The sequence below is a fragment of the Sceloporus occidentalis genome, unplaced genomic scaffold (assembly GCF_023333645.1).
Source record: "Sceloporus occidentalis isolate IW3139 unplaced genomic scaffold, rSceOcc1.0.p SCAF_5, whole genome shotgun sequence".
Lineage (NCBI taxonomy): Eukaryota > Metazoa > Chordata > Lepidosauria > Squamata > Phrynosomatidae > Sceloporus > Sceloporus occidentalis.
The window spans coordinates 38,845,233-38,863,296 of record NW_028316985.1 but is presented as its reverse complement, the minus strand read 5'-3'; the positions used below and the strand labels follow the sequence as shown (position 1 = coordinate 38,863,296).

The 18,064-nt window shown below is 40.2% G+C and overlaps 1 protein-coding gene across 3 annotated transcripts in view; it reads left to right on the top strand.

The window, feature by feature from the left end:
• LOC149312013 (intraflagellar transport protein 56-like) overlaps positions 1 to 18,064 on the top strand; it is a 47,286-nt gene that overhangs the window by 24,837 nt on the left and 4,385 nt on the right. For all 3 annotated transcript variants that reach the window (XM_089523779.1, XM_089523778.1, XM_089523780.1), the window contains 5 exons: positions 372 to 435; positions 3,684 to 3,772; positions 7,628 to 7,711; positions 10,084 to 10,153; positions 14,592 to 14,698. In XM_089523779.1, coding sequence (XP_089379905.1) covers positions 372 to 435; positions 3,684 to 3,772; positions 7,628 to 7,711; positions 10,084 to 10,153; positions 14,592 to 14,698 — 414 coding nt within the window. The remainder of the gene's footprint in view (positions 1 to 371; positions 436 to 3,683; positions 3,773 to 7,627; positions 7,712 to 10,083; positions 10,154 to 14,591; positions 14,699 to 18,064) is intronic.

The following is an 18,064-nucleotide window of genomic DNA, read 5'->3' as shown; positions in this document are numbered from 1 at the left end:
AAGTTTAAATATTCCTATTTGTCATTCAGGCCGATGAATGCATGTAGTGTTACTCTTATGGTTCTTTCTGAGCCAGAATTTATGAAGTTTATCAAAACACATTTGGAATATAACTGATAGGGAAAAGCACTTTGGGGGGGGAGGGCATGTGAGGGAAAAACCATGAGGGCAAATCATTCCTTTGCCCACTTCTCCCTTTCTAATTTTCCTTCCGAAAGTATGATTTCCAATTCAAAATGGACATGAGGATGATGTGAAATCTACTTTGGTCCAGATAGATGTATTTCACTCATATCCCAAGATTTGTACTTTCTCTATCTCATTGGTCAGCTCCTTATAGTAGATTTCATGTTTCTTTGTTCTTTTCCCAGAGAGAACACTTGAAAATGGCTCAGCAGTATTTTCAGCTGGTGGGTTCATCAGCCAGTGAATGTGGTAAGATTTCACTTTTACATATTCTGTTTCCCTTAGATATCAGATCTCAGTAGTGAATCCACAGCTTGGCTTGGGTGAAAGTGGGAATAACTGTTTGTATTTTGTATTTTTATTCTATTTTATAATATTGTTAATTGTTTTATTATCATTTCTGTTGTAATCCGCCTTGATTCTTCCAGGAAAAGGCGGAATATAAATAAATTATATTATATTATTATTATAATAATAAAGATCTAGTCCACTGCCCCTAAATCAGATAAGCCATCTTCTTGGTCAACAAATGTAAACAGATTAAAATGTGGTCATACTGCCAGTAGTCTCATTGGAATTCAATGTACGTAATACCCTATATTTTATTCTTAAATATTTTGAGGGGTTTTTTTTCAGTGTGAAAAATAATGTTATTAATATTAGTTAATAATATGTATTATGAATAAATGGACACAAGTCCGACATAAGAAAGTACAAAATCCACACAGCAGGAAAATGCTTCAACCTTCCAAGGGTCCTGTGCTGACCTGAAAATGACCATTCTCTATCAATAATAAGAATCCTTCAAATAAATCTCCAGCATGATACTGTTCCATTATTGCTTGTCAAGATCAGTTCTGTCTCTTAATAATTTTTTTATTTTATTCCAACAGATCAAAGCGGTTTACAAAAATGCATAATCAATTACATAAACAATTATATAACACACAACTAAAAATGCATCCCCTTTCCTTAACAAAATACAGTTAAATTAATCAAATTACAGTTAACATCAGAATACAGTGGTCCCCCGGGTTACGAAATTAATTTGTTCCGCTGCCCTTTTCGTAACCCGGAAGACTTTCGCAAGCCGAATTGCCATAGGCGCTAATGGGGAAAAGCCGCGATTTGGTGTGAAATCGCGCCGAAAAGCACCAAAAGTTTTTTCGTAACCCGAAAAAACTTTCGTAACGCGGAACAGTTTTTTTAAATTATTTTTTTTCGTAACCCGGGAATTTCGTAAGGCGGTGCTTTCGTATCCCGGGGTACCACTGTACAGTTAAATTAATTACATTAAAATATATTAAAATATACCCTCCAAGGGTGGACTGGCCCTTGCTCTTCTGTCTCAAAGAATGAAAACAGTTTTCTTTTTCTATTCACCACAGGTGTTAATTAATATAATTATTAATACAGCAAATCTCCAGTGACTAAGATCACCCATTTCTGTGTTCTGCATGGACACTAGTATGTTTTGCATAGTGTATTTTTAGTGTTTATTTATTCCATTGTCATTTGACTCTTTTCTATTCATGTATATATAACTCTGACAACTGAAGATATATTGTATCTGATGTGTTCGACATACCTTCATGAATCTGATGAAGTGAACTTTTAATACCGTATATACTCATGTCTAAGTTGACCCCATGTATAAGTCGAGGGTAGGTTTTGGGGACAAAATTTTGGATTTTGATATGACCCATGGATAAGTCGAGGGTACAACGTAGGGGCATGTAACAGAGGATGTAAATGACAAAGCCCCCCTCATGCACACATGCTCTCCTAGCTTACTTGCTAATTAGCTTACTTGCTGTTCACCGCTATGATCTTTGGAATAGTGGTATATAAATAAATAAATAAAATACTATCAAGGCAGTTTCCCTCCTCCCTGGGAAAGAAAGACATACACACACTCTCTCTCCTTGTAAAAAAAAAGCAATCAGGGCTCTTTCCCTCCTTTCCCAGGGAGCAGGGGAACAGCCCCAATTGCTTTTTGTGAGGCATGTGCATGTGTGTATGCCTTCCTCTTTACCAGGGAGCAGGGAAAGAACCCTGATTGGTTTTTGCAAGGCCTGTGTGTCTCCCTCTTACTCCTTTTCCAGAGAGGAGGGGGAAAAAGCAATGGGGCTCTTTCCCTGCTCCATGGGGAAAAGGGAGACATGCACACACCCCTTGCAAAAAGCAATGGGGACTCTTTCCCTCCCCGGGAAAAAGGGACACACACACACGCACACACCCCCTTTGCAAAAAGCAATGGGGACTCTTTCCCTCCCTGGGAAAAAGACACACACACACACCCCTTGTAAAAAGCAATGGGGACTCTTTCTCTCCCTGTGAAAAAGGGACACACACACACACACACACACACACACCCTTTGCAAAAAGCAGTGGGGACTCTTTCCCTCCCTGGGGAAAAGACACACACACACACCCCTTGCAAAAAGCAATGGGGAATCTTTCCCTCCCCAGGAAAAAGACACACACACACACCTCTTGTAAAAAGCAATGGGGACTCTTTCTCTCCCTGGGAAAAAGGGACACACACACACACTCCTTGCAAAAAGCAATGGGGACTCTTTCTCTCCCTGGGAAAAAGGGACACACACACACACCCCTTGCAAAAAGCAACGGGGACTCTTTCACTCCCTGGGAAAAAGGGACACACACACACACACACACACACACACACACCTTGCAAAAAGCAATGGGAACTCTTTCCCTCTCTGGGAAAAAGGGAGACACACATACATTCCTTGCATTGGGGCTTTTTCCCTGCTCCCTGGGAAAAGGAGACACACACACACACCTTGCAGGGACTCTTTCCCTTTCTGGGAAAGAGGGAGACAACACACACACATGAGCACCTTGCAAAAGCAATCAGGGCTCTTTCCCTCTTCCCCGGGAAAGGAGGAACTCACAAACTCTTCTTGGCTGAGCAGCAGCGGGGGGAGGTAAGGCGAATGGTGTCGTGGACGGAACTGTCTCAGCACTATTACTGTATTGACCCTTGTATAAGCCGAGTCAGAATTTTGGGCTCAGGTTTTTAGCATAATTTTTTCGACTTATAGTCGAGTATATAGGGTACATCAAACCTAATGTCATATTAAGGTTTTTATTTCTCTAAATGTGAATGACTAAACTTAGGGATGAGTTCTAATCAGGGCTTGCAGACTGGTAAATGACTTGTGTATTTGTGAAATTGTGAACATCAAATTCTCAAGATTTCAATCTGGAGAAGACATTTTATTTGTAGAATTTATTATTTTTAGAATTCATTTTCTATAGAAAGTTTTTATATTGCACTGAATGCTGTAGTTGTTATCTGCATTACATTCTTTCTCCTGTCTTTCTCCAAAGGTACATCTCATGTACTTAATCTGTAGGCTTTCTGTTAGGCAAACAGGAGTTCCAAGCTGTTGCACAGTAAAATGATAGAATATGTTTTCTAAGAAGCATGCTCATTATACTTAAAATATTTGTGTATAACTCTTCAGATACAATTCCGGGGCGACAGTGTATGGCATCTTGTTACTTTATGCTCAGACAGTTTGATGATGTATTAACCTACCTCAACTCAGTGAAGGTTAGTAAATTTCCCACACATATTAATACATATTTTGTATGAGTTTGGCAAAATCTGAGCAGGCAGACACAAACATACCTAAACTAAAGTGGAGAGGAAAAACACAGATAGCCATCATGTTAGAAAATACCAAGTTGTTTGTCTTTTAATTCTGCTGCAATATGTTGTGTACGCTATATGTCAGAAGCACTGGGAAAACCACCTCTGAGTATCCCTTGCCTAAGAAAACCTTCTGAAATTCATGGAGTCACCATAAGTTGACAGGTGACTTGAAGACACATACATATGCATACATGTTGTGTTCTGACAGCATTCTACTATGGGCCAAAGTTATTTCCTAAGTTTTTAATATAAGATTCCATTGAAGGTAAAATTTTGGCCCTCGTGTACTTGATTTGTCACTTTTGTTGAATGTGACCTACTGGTTTTTTTTTTCTACCAGTCATCCAGTTTAGATAGGTATTTTTGATATTTTTATTTTCTCACAGAGACTTTACCAACCTGAGCCATGTACTGTTATGTGCAAACTTGATTGTTCATACTTGATTCCAGATAACCTATGTATTAAGTAGTCCTAATATAGATTTGTGAAGAGTTCCACTCTCCCTTTACTCTAAAAACCCTCTCTTCTGATTTTCTGCTAATAGCATGCCCGTGAACAGGAGTTGTCCTCCTGTTCCATGACCATAAGAGTTTTGTTATGATGGTTCCAGAGCCCTTACTCCATAGTCATCATTCACACTAATTCAACCAGACACAAGAGGGTTATGCTGTTCCCTGTGTTGATTACTATTTGCCCTGGCAAATGGATAGGATTGGGGCAGGTGTTGCAGTCCTAATTAGGCACAATTACAAGACTGCTTAAAATGCAAATATCCTATGGTAGTTTTTACTTCTTTCTTATGGCATCTTTTCTTCTTGTTCCTATTTAGCATCAAAACAGCTATGGGAAATGTGCTACTAGGACATGGTCAGGGGAACCTCTGAAAGATTTGAAATTCTTTAAGTGTAAGAAGGAGCCATCCCCCCAAGGGTTAATTCCCTTTGTCACCCAGGTCAAGCAGATGTCATGTGATTAAAAAGAACAGTTTAAAGCACTCAAATATCTAATGGAGCTTCCATACCAATGTGAGTCAAGTCCAGCAGTTAACCAAGTTCAGAAATTCAGGCTTCGGTAGTTAAAACGCAGAAAAGCTTCATTCAGTAACTATAGGTCGGCACTAGAGACATTCATTGTCAGAACTAAACAACACACATTAATATTGCTTAATTAAACACATATAATTTCAAAATCTTGACGGGCTGATATTTCATTCGTTACTTACCCAAAACAACTCTGGTTCTCTCCTTTCCCAGACTGCCCCCCATCTTTATTCTTTCCTCTGGCTTCTTAACAACCAAATGACATTGGATATTACAGTGTGTGCCTACCTCCTCTATTTTGTTATCATACCACTTATGTGATAACCATTCACTTCCATTAATTGTCACACTGCATATCCTATTACCGTATCTCAGTCTGCCCCTAATTTCATGGCAGGTGAGATGCAAATCAATGTGGCATAGTGATTTGACCATTGGACTGTGACTCTGGAGACCAGGGTTCAGTTCCCAACTCGGCCATGGAAACCCACTGGGTGACCTTAGCCAAGTTACACTCTCTCAGCTTCAGAGAATGGCCATGCCAAACCCCATCTGAAGAAATCTTGCCAAGAAAACCCCATGATAAGTTTGCCTCATGGGCGCCATTAGTCAGAAACATCTTGAAGGTACACAACAGCAAACAAAGGAGATACAAACGCAGCACCTGACAAAATGTTCATATAGAAAATAATGTAATCTTTATTTCAGTTATCTTCACATCAGTAGTTAAACAATCATTTGTTACGTTATCTTAATATTGACTTTTTTTAAAGATATGTTGACAAGCAAAAAAGCATATAAAATTCTTTATACAGAATCAGATTTGTTTTATTTCATATCTCAACCTAGTATTGATATACTTATCAAAGGTGGCTAGCTGCCCAGAGTTTAATGCATTCAATAAATTTGGAGATAATGCTTAGGAGGAAAGGACAAGGAGATGAAGATCAAACAAAGAATGTCACGTCTTTGTGGTTTGGTTCTGTTGTGAGAACACATGGAAGCAAATGAATGATTTCATGATAAGATTACAGTTATAAGTTAGAGGTGTTAAGGGATTCAGAACTTGCCTACTGAGGTCATTCCTAGCTCAACCAACTGAAAATTAATATCTAATATTGAATATTTTGTTGTATAGAAGCTACAGACTTGTTTTTCTTTAACATCCAATGCATACTATAGAAGCACCTGTCAAAGCGATCCATTCTAGTGTTGACAAGGGATGTATGTGCTGAGCAGAGTCAGCTCTGTTCAGTACTTGGATTGGAGACTGGCAACGAATACCAGGTGCTATAGGCTATATTTCAGAGGAAAGAACAAGCCAAACCACCTCTGAGTATTACTTGCCTGACAAAACCCTGTGAAATTCATGGGGTCTCCATACATCAACATTTACACACACATCATCATAGGCATTTACACACACATCATCATAATCAAATTTATTGTTTTCCTTCTATCTGTGGTTATATTTGATCAGATATGACATTATTTATACTTGCCAATTAGAATATTTGGAAGAGAACCAGTGTGGTGTAGTGAATATTCAAAAGAAACTACTAGATGGAATATAAAGCTGATCAGAATAAAAGTGTTGAAGTAATTAGAAGGTGAGGCATACCAGAAGACTGATGGCACTGTACTAAGCCTGTTTCACAATCTGATAATGCAATTAATGTTGTGCTTAAACATTCCATTCTGATTGTGGCTTGTTGTCAATTGGCATCATTCCACTTCGTCTTCCAAACCAGCATTTAGGCAATGCTTTCTACTTCTCACACAACCAAATATTTCAGCACAAAGGAGCTTTCCCAGCTTGTTGTGAAAGGTGCTTTTCTTTCTGGGGGAAAGACCTGGCAGGAATGTAGGCAAAAAAGTGTTCTGCTGTAATCCTGTTTCCCTTATAGAAATTGGCTGCTGTTTTGCAACTGTTCCAAGATTCAGTCACCATTTATGCCTTTTTCATAGGTGTGGCTTTCTTGACCATGTTTATGTAACAGAAGAACCAGATATATCAGTGCATACATGAAAAATCTAAGAAAATATCCTGCAGCATGTTTGGCAGGAATGTAACCAGGGTGGGGCAAATTCTGTGATTCAGTATGATTCAGTAATCATAGTATACATAGCAGACAGAGAATTTAGCAACCTGAAAATCTTACCTTTAATTTTTAGAGAGCAAGCATTTAGGCCTACAGTTGTGAAAAGACTTAAAGTTGTATAGGCAATCCTTAGTGAAAGGTCAGAAATGAGACAAGAGACTAAGCAGGATTTCCAGTATTTGAAGGCCAAAGTATACTTTTAACCTTTCTACCTGACAGTAGTAAGTGACTGCATAACGCTTTAAAATTTTCATCATAGCAACATTAATATATCAAGAAAGAAAATCAAACCAAAGAAAGTTGCTACTCAGCCATTTATAACATGGAAATGTTCACAAAACTGTTGTGGCAAATGTCATGGAATATATGCTCTGTCTGCTCATTCACAAACTAGCTAAAAATTCATTATAGCCATTATTTGTAAAATATTTGATTTCAGTCCTTTCCCTCTTATATTTTATTTTATGTTATTTTATTTATATGCTATCTTTCTCCCAGGATGGGAGCCAAGGCAGCTTATTACCCCTTAAGGGTGACTTGTGTTTTGATCATTATTTTATAAAATTGTGTGTACTATTTATTCACTTATTGTGCATGACTTATTTTCCAGAGTTACTTCTGCAATGATGACACTTTTAATTTTAATTATGCCCAAGCCAAAGCGGCTACTGGCAATACTACTGAAGCTGAGGAGGTATGTCTATCCACTTTAAAATATCATAAACTAGAAAAGAAAATATTTCCTATTTATCATACCTGTCTGAACCTTTTAAAATAATTTTCCATGATCTTCTTTTCTGCAGGAACTTTTGAGGGGTATTAATAAGATCACTGTAATTGTTTGTTTGTATGTTTTGTTTGTTTTCAGAGACAGTTTCCTTCTGAGCAGGCATGCAGAGAATTGTGCTGTAATTGCTATTGAGAGCAATGGGACTTATTTCAATGAAATGGGTTATCATCTTCAGCATCCATATACCATATTTGTATCCATATTTGTGTTTGCACACTGCCTGATATAACCTTTGAAGCAATGTAAGGACATGCTTCTCCCCTCCCCACATCCAACTACAACAAAAGCTTAGGCTGAAGTCAGTGGGATTTAGTTATGTACTGGTATACATTTCCATACCTATTATATCAGTTTATTTGTTTGGCCTGGCACTTTTCAAGGTTTTAGAATCTGTGGTTTTGGTTGTAGCATACAGATCTATATGGATTAGGGTTCTTATTTGTTTAATTATTTCCTTTTGTTGCAGAACAGGATTTTGGGCTTTTTTGTTTAGTGAAACAAAGAATGAGTACTAGAGCACTGAGAGTAATTTAGTTAGGTTGCACCTTCTGCATCTCCACAGCATGAGATTAATTATTTTGGCTCGGCTCCTAATAATTTAATGGAAGTAGAAAGTGTTTCAGGTAACCATAGAGCATGACTTATGTGACAAAGAGGAAAAAATGAAAAGTACTTAAGCCAGTATGTAGTGTAGTAGCTTGGAGTGTTGGGCTAGGCAAGTCACACTCTCTCAGCCATAGAGGAAGGCAATGGAAAAACCCCTCTGAGTAAATTTTGCCAAGAAAACCCAGTGGTAGGTTAATCTTAGGGTTGCCATTAATCGGAAACTATTTAAAGGAACACAACAACAAACTGTATTAATTGTTAATAGCAGTATACCAAATAGCATCATTAAGGCCTTTTCTGATGATTATAGGAAAACATGACACACATAAGTTTTAACTACTGTAGGATAATTTTATATGTGGCTTTTCAGTGACAGTACCTGATATCGCATCCATATATAAAATATTTGTTAGTAGGAGCACATAGCCTTGCTCATTGGCGATAGATATGTTATGACGGCTCATTGCCCTCAATTTTAAGTCTCTGTTTCATGCTAAAGAAAATGCTTGGCCTGCAAAGATAAGGTTAATTTTTTAAGGTTTTGTGAAATGACCTAGGTATTGTGGGAGCATTTATTTTGTGGGGCTGGTAGTTTTGCACTTTGCCACTTCTTAAATATATATGTCCAGATAAGTACTCCACATTGCATGTTTTATACTGGTGTTCCCCTGACCCTCAAGGATAGTGCTACCCTCAAGGATAGTCATCCCTCATTCCTCCAAAATTCTTCAAGTAGCGAATAGCAAAGCCTCAAAGGGTACCATTAAGCAATTTGTTACATCAACAGTGCTTGAACACCAGTTGGTAAAGGTGTTTTTGGTCTCCATAAGTCTTGTCGCGCAATACAGAGTGATTGGACCAAGAAGGACTGATTTGTTCACTTCTTGGTTTGAAAAAAAGGCTTGTACATGCCTTTAAAAGGTGAGAAAGAGCCAAAAATGCCTAAAAATGTTGCAAAATGGCCAGTAGCACCTTTCTTTTAGGTATTTTGTTAGGAGGTGCATGGTGTAACAAAAGGGGTACAGCTGTTAGACACTTGCATAATTGCAAAAAGAGAAAAGGCAAAAGCAGTACATAAAATGCTAAATTTTCCTAAGTACAAAATATGTATGTTAAATGCTTGGGGGGGGGGGAATGGAATATTGCTGTAACAATAAACTACATCTCTGGCTGTGAGGAAATAACTCTTAACTATTGCTATAATCATTATTGTTATTACAAATATATATGTACCATGAAGTCTTGAGCTGTCCCTTTCTGAAAATCAGCACAAGGCCAGTGTGTCATTAAACTCTGAACTTTAATATCACTCTTCACTCTCATTTTTGCCTTTGAATTTTAGCCTTTACGTCGCCTCATGTTTCTTCATGCTTGGCTTGTTCTATACCAACACCTGCTGCCAGTTGTGCAAAGCAAGTCATAACTTTTCCTTAGCACTTCAAAGGCCCCAGAGATCTTAGATAAAACAATTTAACTGAATAGATCATACTTTTGTTTTACATTGTTGTTTCCCTGCATGTAACCTTTTCCTATTTTAAACTGTTTTTTGTCATGCTTCTCTCAAGTGTTTGTCCTGCCTGAGATTTAGCCACAGTGTAGAGATGTATTATAAAGTGCAGAAATCTAGTACAAACTGAAACATGTTTTTGTCTGTCTCTTTTTCTTCTCAGGTGTTCCTCTTGATTCAAAGTGAGAAAATAAAGAATGATTTTGTTTACATCAGCTGGCTAGCTCGTTGCTGTGAGTCACCTTATTCTGTTATCAAATATGAATCCTTCTCTTTTGCATCAGCCCTGTTATTAATTCACTCCTTAAATTTGTTTTAACTTTGTGGATGGATTGAATTAATTTTTAAAGATATAACTGGATACATTTTAGGAGTCAGCTGACCTGGAAGAAGCTGATCTTGACATAGCCTTATTGTTTGGAGATCATCTGAAAAATATTACAGCATATGTTTGCTTTGTTATTTGGGACAGGTGCAATTGAAATAGCTGTATTGCAATTAACATTTCAAAACATTAACTGACTGCTCCCACCAGTAACTCTGCCTTAAGTACATTTGTGAAGAAGCAGTCTGAAAACCTCTTTAGATGTTATGGCAAATGCAATTACCTATTATGAGTTGAAAGTCCATTGTTACCCATCTTGACAAAAGATACAGCATAGAATTCAAATGCTGAAGGAGTCTCTTTGAGTGGTCTATTAGACAGTGGTTTAGTGGCATGTATATCAAAGGAGAGGAAGAAAGACTCCATCCTGACATTCTTGTTGCCCCAAAACAAAGAGTTGGTCTAAAGGATGTGTTCTGATATCCCCCATAGAACATTTGTTGTTCTGTGCCTTCAAGTAGTTTCCAATTATGGGGACCCTAAAGCAAACGCATTAACAGGTTTTTTTTTTGGGGGGGGGGGCAAGATTTGTTTGAGGGCTGTGGGGGGATGGGGTGCCTTTGTCTTTTTCTGAAACAAAGAGACTGTGACTTTCCCAAGGAAGAGGCTAACTTTGACCTTGCAACTTGAGAGACACTGTTCAGATAAATCACACATGGAACTATCCAGAGGTGGTCAAAAGGGAATGCCTTCTTCCGTATTGTCTGTCCCACACATTAAGGTCCTCAAGTAAGAACCTACTTCAGCCAAAAAGAGCTAGGCTAAATTCTGTCACTCAAAGTGCCTTCTCTATTGCTGCGCCGAAATTGTGGAACGACCTGCTGGAAGAGATCCGCCATATCCCCACTCTTACAGCCTTCAAAAAGGCTCTTAAAACGGATCTCTTCTGGCAGGCCTTCCCAACCTAGCTAATAAATTCTAGCTTCCTCCCTTTGTGTATGTTCACGAATATGATCTCAGTTTTGTGATGTATGTCTCTCTGCCCGCCAAATTGTTTTTAATTTTAACCTAGTGCTGTATAGCATTTTATTGTTTTTAAACTTTGATTGTTTAATTGTAGTTTTAATATTGGGGAGGGGGTTGGGAAGGGATCAATTAGTATTTTATTGTATTTTTAATGCATTTTTACTGTTGTAACCCGCCCAGATTCCTAGTGAATGGGCAGGCTATAAATATATTATTATTATTACTATTACTATTATTATTATTATTATTATTATTATTAGCAAAATATGCCTACCTGCTACCTTATTCCTTGCTAATGAAGATTGTCCAATTCAAACAGACAGAACATATAAAACTTTCATATGTAATCTGGACTCACTAATATCATATATTATTCTCTGACATGACTGTTGAATTGCTAGGGGAGGTGCACAAACTTCATCATAAAAGTTGCTGAGGATTACACAAAGCTAAAAAAGCTTTGATTCTTTTCTGAAATAAACAGGGGCAAAAGCAAGTTAATCACATAGGAGAATCAAAGAAGTATAATACAAATATTTAATGCAAATTTGGAAGGCTTCCATCATATAAAATTAAGGGACATTTAATAGTGTTTCATGTATTAAATCAACTGATGCATTTAATAATAATAATAAAAAATAATAAAATTTATTTATGTTTCCCTGCCTCTCCCAGTGGATCGAAGCGGGGTTACAGACTAAATAACAATGCAATGAGACATTTGGGTCAACATGAAAGTTGCACAAGTGATGGATTTCTTTATTTGAAAGCACTGGGGCTGCAAGCCTTCCTGTTTACAGAAGCTGTCATTGGAACTTCTGTGAGAGGGTTATCTAAAGTATGTATGGTTCTGTGAACAATTATTATTTTGCAAATGAATTGTAATGTATGTACTAGGTCTGAATTCTTTGCCAAATTGATGTTGATCTTGGATCCGTCACTATGGAGTTGCTGTAAAGCTGTTTACAGATGTCTCCTGTGCTTCCACCATAAAGTGGGGAGCAGGTTTGGAGGAGAATAAGACTTGAGAATCATCCCCGAGGCCTAAGACCTTTCCCCTGTCCTAGGAGCCCTTGCCATATTAAATCTTTCTTTATACTCCCAAGGCAGCAAGAGAAAGGAGGGGAGGAGCAGGTTAGAAGTTAAAGTGCAGAGCTCAGAGAAGGGTTTTGTTTTGTCTTTAAGAAGGGAAATAAGAAGAAAAGGAAAGCTTAAATCAAAGGGCTGGAGCAGCTGTGGGGAGGATGAAGCAGAGTGACAATAAACATGTCCTATCGGAGTTGGCAAACTAGAACATTGAAAAGAACCATCATGATGGTCACACTGATGAAATTAAGAATATTAGCAGATCAAAATAAATGCAGAATTGGTCCTAGCCATTGCCTTTGGTGACAGTGTGTTGCTAAAGTTTATAAATGTTAATTTTAGAATCAGCTATGTTTTTAAGTTGGCAACACACCTAGTGGCCATAATCTCTGGGCAAGAGTATCCTTTAAAAACATACAACAAGCTGAGCCTCCTTTATCTGAAATGCTTGGGACCAGAAGTGTTTCATGTTTCTGATTTATTTTTATTCTTTTTGGATTTTGGAGTACGTCTTTGCATATACATAGTAAATGAGGGACAGTGGAGAAAGGGGGTTAGTGACACATCAAGCATGCATTAAGTTTTTCTTCAAGGAGTCCCTGAAGAAAACTTCCAGAAATTTGATGGGGGGGGGGGATGGGGAGGACTCTGGTTCTTGCAGCTCTGCTCACACAAGGCCCCTGTACAAAAAAAAAAAAAAATCCTAGACACTTCTCTGGCTGTCACCACACTTTCCGCCCTTAGTTCATGAGCTCAAATAGCTCATGTAGCTGGGAAGAGAGGGAAAAGTCCAAATGGATTCAGCCACCACTGCCAGTTGGTGCTTCACTTGGTCAGATTCACATGGACATTTCCTTCCTTTCTCAACTATAAGGGCTATGGAGGCCAAGTGAAGCATTACTTGGTGGCAGTGGCCAATACTACTTGGATTTTTCCTTCCCTTTCCAGCTATGAGGGCTACAGTGGTTGAGTGAAGTGGCATTTGGTGGCAACAGCCAAATCTACTTGGACTTTCCCTTTCTCTTTCCCTCTGGTGGCCACAGCATTGTTGGTAGCTGGTCGGAGTGGGTTCCCAGTTTGAGCTGCTAAACATGTTGGAGTTCAGTGACACTGACACACAAAATTTCCATTCCCTAGTAGAACAGTTTGTCTTCCTTAGTGCAGAATTGTAGATTATTATAATTATTATATTATGTATTATATTTATTTATATCCCGCCCTTTTCACAAAACGGGAACTCAAAGCGGTTTACAAGATTAAAAACAGTGCAATTAAAAACATAGAAAATGTTACATTAAAACAGAATTAAATTACTACTGTACAATATTAAAACAGATTGCATGATATATATATAAAATAATAGATCCACAAATACTCACATGGAAGCTAAGAAAATGTCATTCTTCTTAAAATGTTATCTTTTCAACCTCATTGGCAACATGCTGTTTTTAAGGCAGAACATATCAATTAGTTGTGTGACATATGTTTCCTGACATAAGTGAGAGCTGGAGAAAGTGTAATCCATAAATAGCATATAGTCACAAAAGGTTCCCAATATGGTTCTCCAAGCCCCCTGAACTAGAAAATGTTCCCCTCTTCATCATTTAAAAAAGAAATTAGAGATAGCTGTTTCAGCTTCCTGTTTCTAAAAAAGAACTTTAGGAGCAATTTTTAATGAGGTTATAGGAGATATAGGGGAAGACAAAACATAGGGAAAGACAAAAATGTTGTCTAGCTCTGGTTTAAGTAGACATTACATTACATTACATATGAGCAAATGACAGAGATTTCTGACTGTTTTTATTTTTTCCAATTTATAGTAAACTGTCAATTTTTGTATTGTAAGTGGTGATGGGTGTAGTCACATTGCTTTTCATTTTATCAGTAAAAAATAATGAACTGTACTGCTGATTAGAATGCTTAAACACTTCTGCAAACAGTAGCTGACAACATGTCTCCACTAGTTTAAGCTTTCTGTTAATTGCAGACATTATTGAGTTATAAGCAATTTGCAGCATGATTTGGTTTGCTTGTAAGACCCTGTTGCAATTTCTTTTTTCCTGCTCTTTTAGAGCTATCCACAGAATCATTTGTGGCACTTTTTTTGCTTACCGGTTTTCCCTCCTTTCTGAGTCCTGTACAATTAGATTTCTTTTAAAGCTGGATATTTCAGTGCAAAATTATCAAAAGAGAGTTTCAAAAGCTCAAATTGTTTTAATATTTTTTCTAAACAGATATTATTAATAAGAAGCCACGACTAGCCTGGGAACTGTACATGAAGATGGAAACCTCAGGAGAGTCCTTTAGTCTTTTGCAGCTAATAGCAAATGACTGCTACAAAGTGAGCATCCTTTTTTCCTATCAGTTGTGACCCCTTAAGAGACTACTGTAATTTTTTTACTGATTTTCAGCCACTGCTGCGATGTACTGTATGTACTTGATCATGCTTTTTCCTAGCTTGTGATCCTGTTATAAGATACACACCACTGTAATAATCCTCTATAACAGCACCTCAAAGATTATTTATAGCCTAGAATAAGATTTCCAGTTCCCCTTTTGTAATCTGTAGTCTACAGTTCAGAACAGGGTGTAGAAATCTTGTTGAGATGCTTGAAATTGTTCAGATTTTTGCCTTTTTTGGACAAACCTATGTTACAGGGTGAACTTAAAACAGTTTTATTTCATGTTCAGTTAGTAAGTTGATTGAGGCCCCATACAGACAGGCCAAAATAAAGCTGCTTTGGGTCACTTTGGAGGTATGCTCTTTGGTATGATGCATGCTTCCCAAGTAGGGTTGCCATATCCCGCCGGGGGGCGGGACAATCCCGGTTTGGGCGGTGCCATCCCGGTCCCGGTCCGGTTTGGCGCCCAAACCGGGACGGCCCCGCTCACCGCGGCCACCTCAGCCCCCACGGCGGCTCCAAGGCCTTGCTGAGGCCTGGGAAGGCTCTCCGCAGTTGGAGCTCCAGCTGCGGAGACGCTCCCTCCCGGGCCCCAGCGAGGCCTTGGAGGCGGCTCCGCGGTCGGCTCCCACAGCGGCGATCGCCGCGATGAGGGGCGGCCCCCACCTCTTTCCCGGCCTGGGAGCCGGCCGAGGCTTCCTTCCAGACCAGGAGGAGGAGGAGGCCGCGTCCCACCGCGGTGATCGCCGCGATGAGGGGCGGCCCCCGCCTCCTTCCCGGCCTGGGAGCCAGGCCCAGGCTTCCTCCCAAGCCGGGGAGGAAGCGGAGACTGCTCTCATCGCGGCAATCGCCGCGATGGGAGCTGGCCTCTGCCTCCTTCCCAGCCTGGGAGCCAGGCCCAGGCTTCCTCCCAAGCCGGGGAGGAAGCGGAGACTGCTCTCATCGCGGCGATCGCCGCGATGGGAGCCGGCTTCTGCCTCCTTCCCGGCCTGGGAGCCAGGCCCAGGCTTCCTCCTAAGCCAGGGAGGAAGCGGAGACTGCTCTCATCGCGGTGATTGCCGCGATGGGAGCCGGCCTCTGCCTCCTTCCTGGCCTGGGAGCAGGCCTAGGCTTCCTCCCATGCCGAGAGGAGGACGAAGCTGCTTGGCACCGCGGCGATCGCCGCGATTCCAAGCGGCCCCCGTTCCTCCTCCCGGCTTGGGAGCCGGCCTAGGCGTCCTCCGAAGCCAGGAGGAGGAGGACAGGGTTTGAAAATGTAGGACTTTTTTTTTAATTTCCTAGCCAGGAAATTAAAAAAAAGGTCCTACATTTTCAAACCTGGTCCTACATTTGTCCCGGTTTGGAGGTCCTCCATTATGGCAACCCTATTCCCAAGGGTCTGAAAGCTACATCGAAGCTGTGTTCCAGTCCTTAGGGTTGGAGCATGGCTTTGGCACAGCTTCTGATCTCTTAGTACACATGCATCATTTAAACAGCATACCTCCAAAGTGACCCGAAGCAGCTTTATTTTGGCCTGTCTGTATGGAACCAATGTCACCTTACTTAGGGTTGCCATATCCCGCCTGGGGGCGGGACTTTACCGGTTTGGGGCACGTCCGCACGGTCCCGCCCCAGTTTGGCCCCGCCCCGGGATTCCCCCTCAGCGAGGCTCTGGAGGCGGCTCCGCGATCGCGCAGTCCTCCGAGGCCTGGCTGGGGCTTGGGAGACGCTGTCTCCCAGGCTCCAGCCAGGCCCGGGAAGCGGCTCTGTGATCGCTGAGTCCTCCGAGGCCTCGCTGGGGCTTGGGAGATGCTGTCTCCCAGGCCCCAGCGAGGCCTTGGACAAGGTTTAAAAATGTAGGACCTTTTTTTTTTTTGCCGGGGGGGGGAGGGAGGGAGGGAGGGAGGGAAAAAGGCCCTACATTTTTAAACCTTGTCCTACATTTTTCCCGGTTTGGAGGTTCTCAGGGATGGCAACCCTAACCTTACTTGACATTCATGCAAGCACATGCTCTTGCAAGTGCAGCTTAAATAATGTATTCTGCTCCTTTTCTGGCCAGGAGGAGAGATTTTAAGAAATGTACTAATGATAAATTCTTCACATTCCTTCTACTTTTACTTTAAATAAGGAGTTAATGCAAAGTTTACCTTGTCTTCTCTTTATTTTTTGCCACTTTATTTTTTGAAGATTTCGGAGCTCCTTCCTGGTTTGGTCCGCTGGGCGCAGCCTTCAGACGGCTGCGCCCAGCGGACCAAAGGAGAAAGGGGCCAAGCAGCCCCTTTCTCCTCCTCCCCGCTGCCGCGGGGTGTCCTTGGGGCTTGAAGTCCCAAGGACACCCCTTTCCAGGCTGCAGGGAAGCAGCCTTTTTCCGCTTCCCCGCAGCCCGGAAAGCGGCGAATCGGGGCTTCAGTGGCTGCCGTTCTGGCCGCTGAGGCCCAAATCCGGCGGGGAAAGGTGCGCCTACAGGCCGCCCCAAAGGGGTGGTATGTAACGCGCCTAAGTTTCAGTGGAAAAAACCTATAGGAAACTGTCTTATCCATACTGCTAGTCCATCTAGCTTAGTATGTGTCTCCCACGGTGTTTGGCAGCCCTTTCTGGTACTGAATGTTCCTTGGGATATATATTCTACAGTTGAGTATCCCATATCTGGAATTATGACATCCAAAATACTCTAAAATCCAAAATTGTCCACATGGGTGGTTGAGATAGTGATACGTTTGCTTTCTGATGGTTCTGTGTACCCAAATTTTGTTTCATGCACAAAATTATTAAAAAATATTATGTATAAAATTATTTTCAGGCTACATATACAAGCTGCATAAGAAACATAAATAAATTTTATGTTTAGACTTGGGTCTCATCTCCAAGATAGCTTGTTATGTACATGCAAATATTCTAAATCTGAAAAACAAAATCCAAAACACTTCTGGTCCAGAGCATTTCAGATACAGAAATCTCAACCTGTACCACTGACCTTTATTATTTTGGTCACAAATATAAAGTTTAGCCCTAATATTCAAGAAACATTAATCAGCTTGTTTGTTTGAAAACAGTTTTCAGTCAAATGATTCAGTAGATTGCAAAAGTATTTTAATTGAGACTAGAGGTTTTTTTAAGTTGTGTTTAATAACATTTTGATATACATAGCATTAGTATATTTAACGTGGCTAGTGTTCAGAACTATGCAAGTGATAAAAGATTACTGTCATAACTTAAGCATAACATTTTCTAGGTGATCTATGAATTTGTGAAATTACTGATTTTGCTTCTAGTTCGCTGGGAAAAGATCAGAAAACTTCTGCTGACCTTGATGGTTTGGTTTTCTT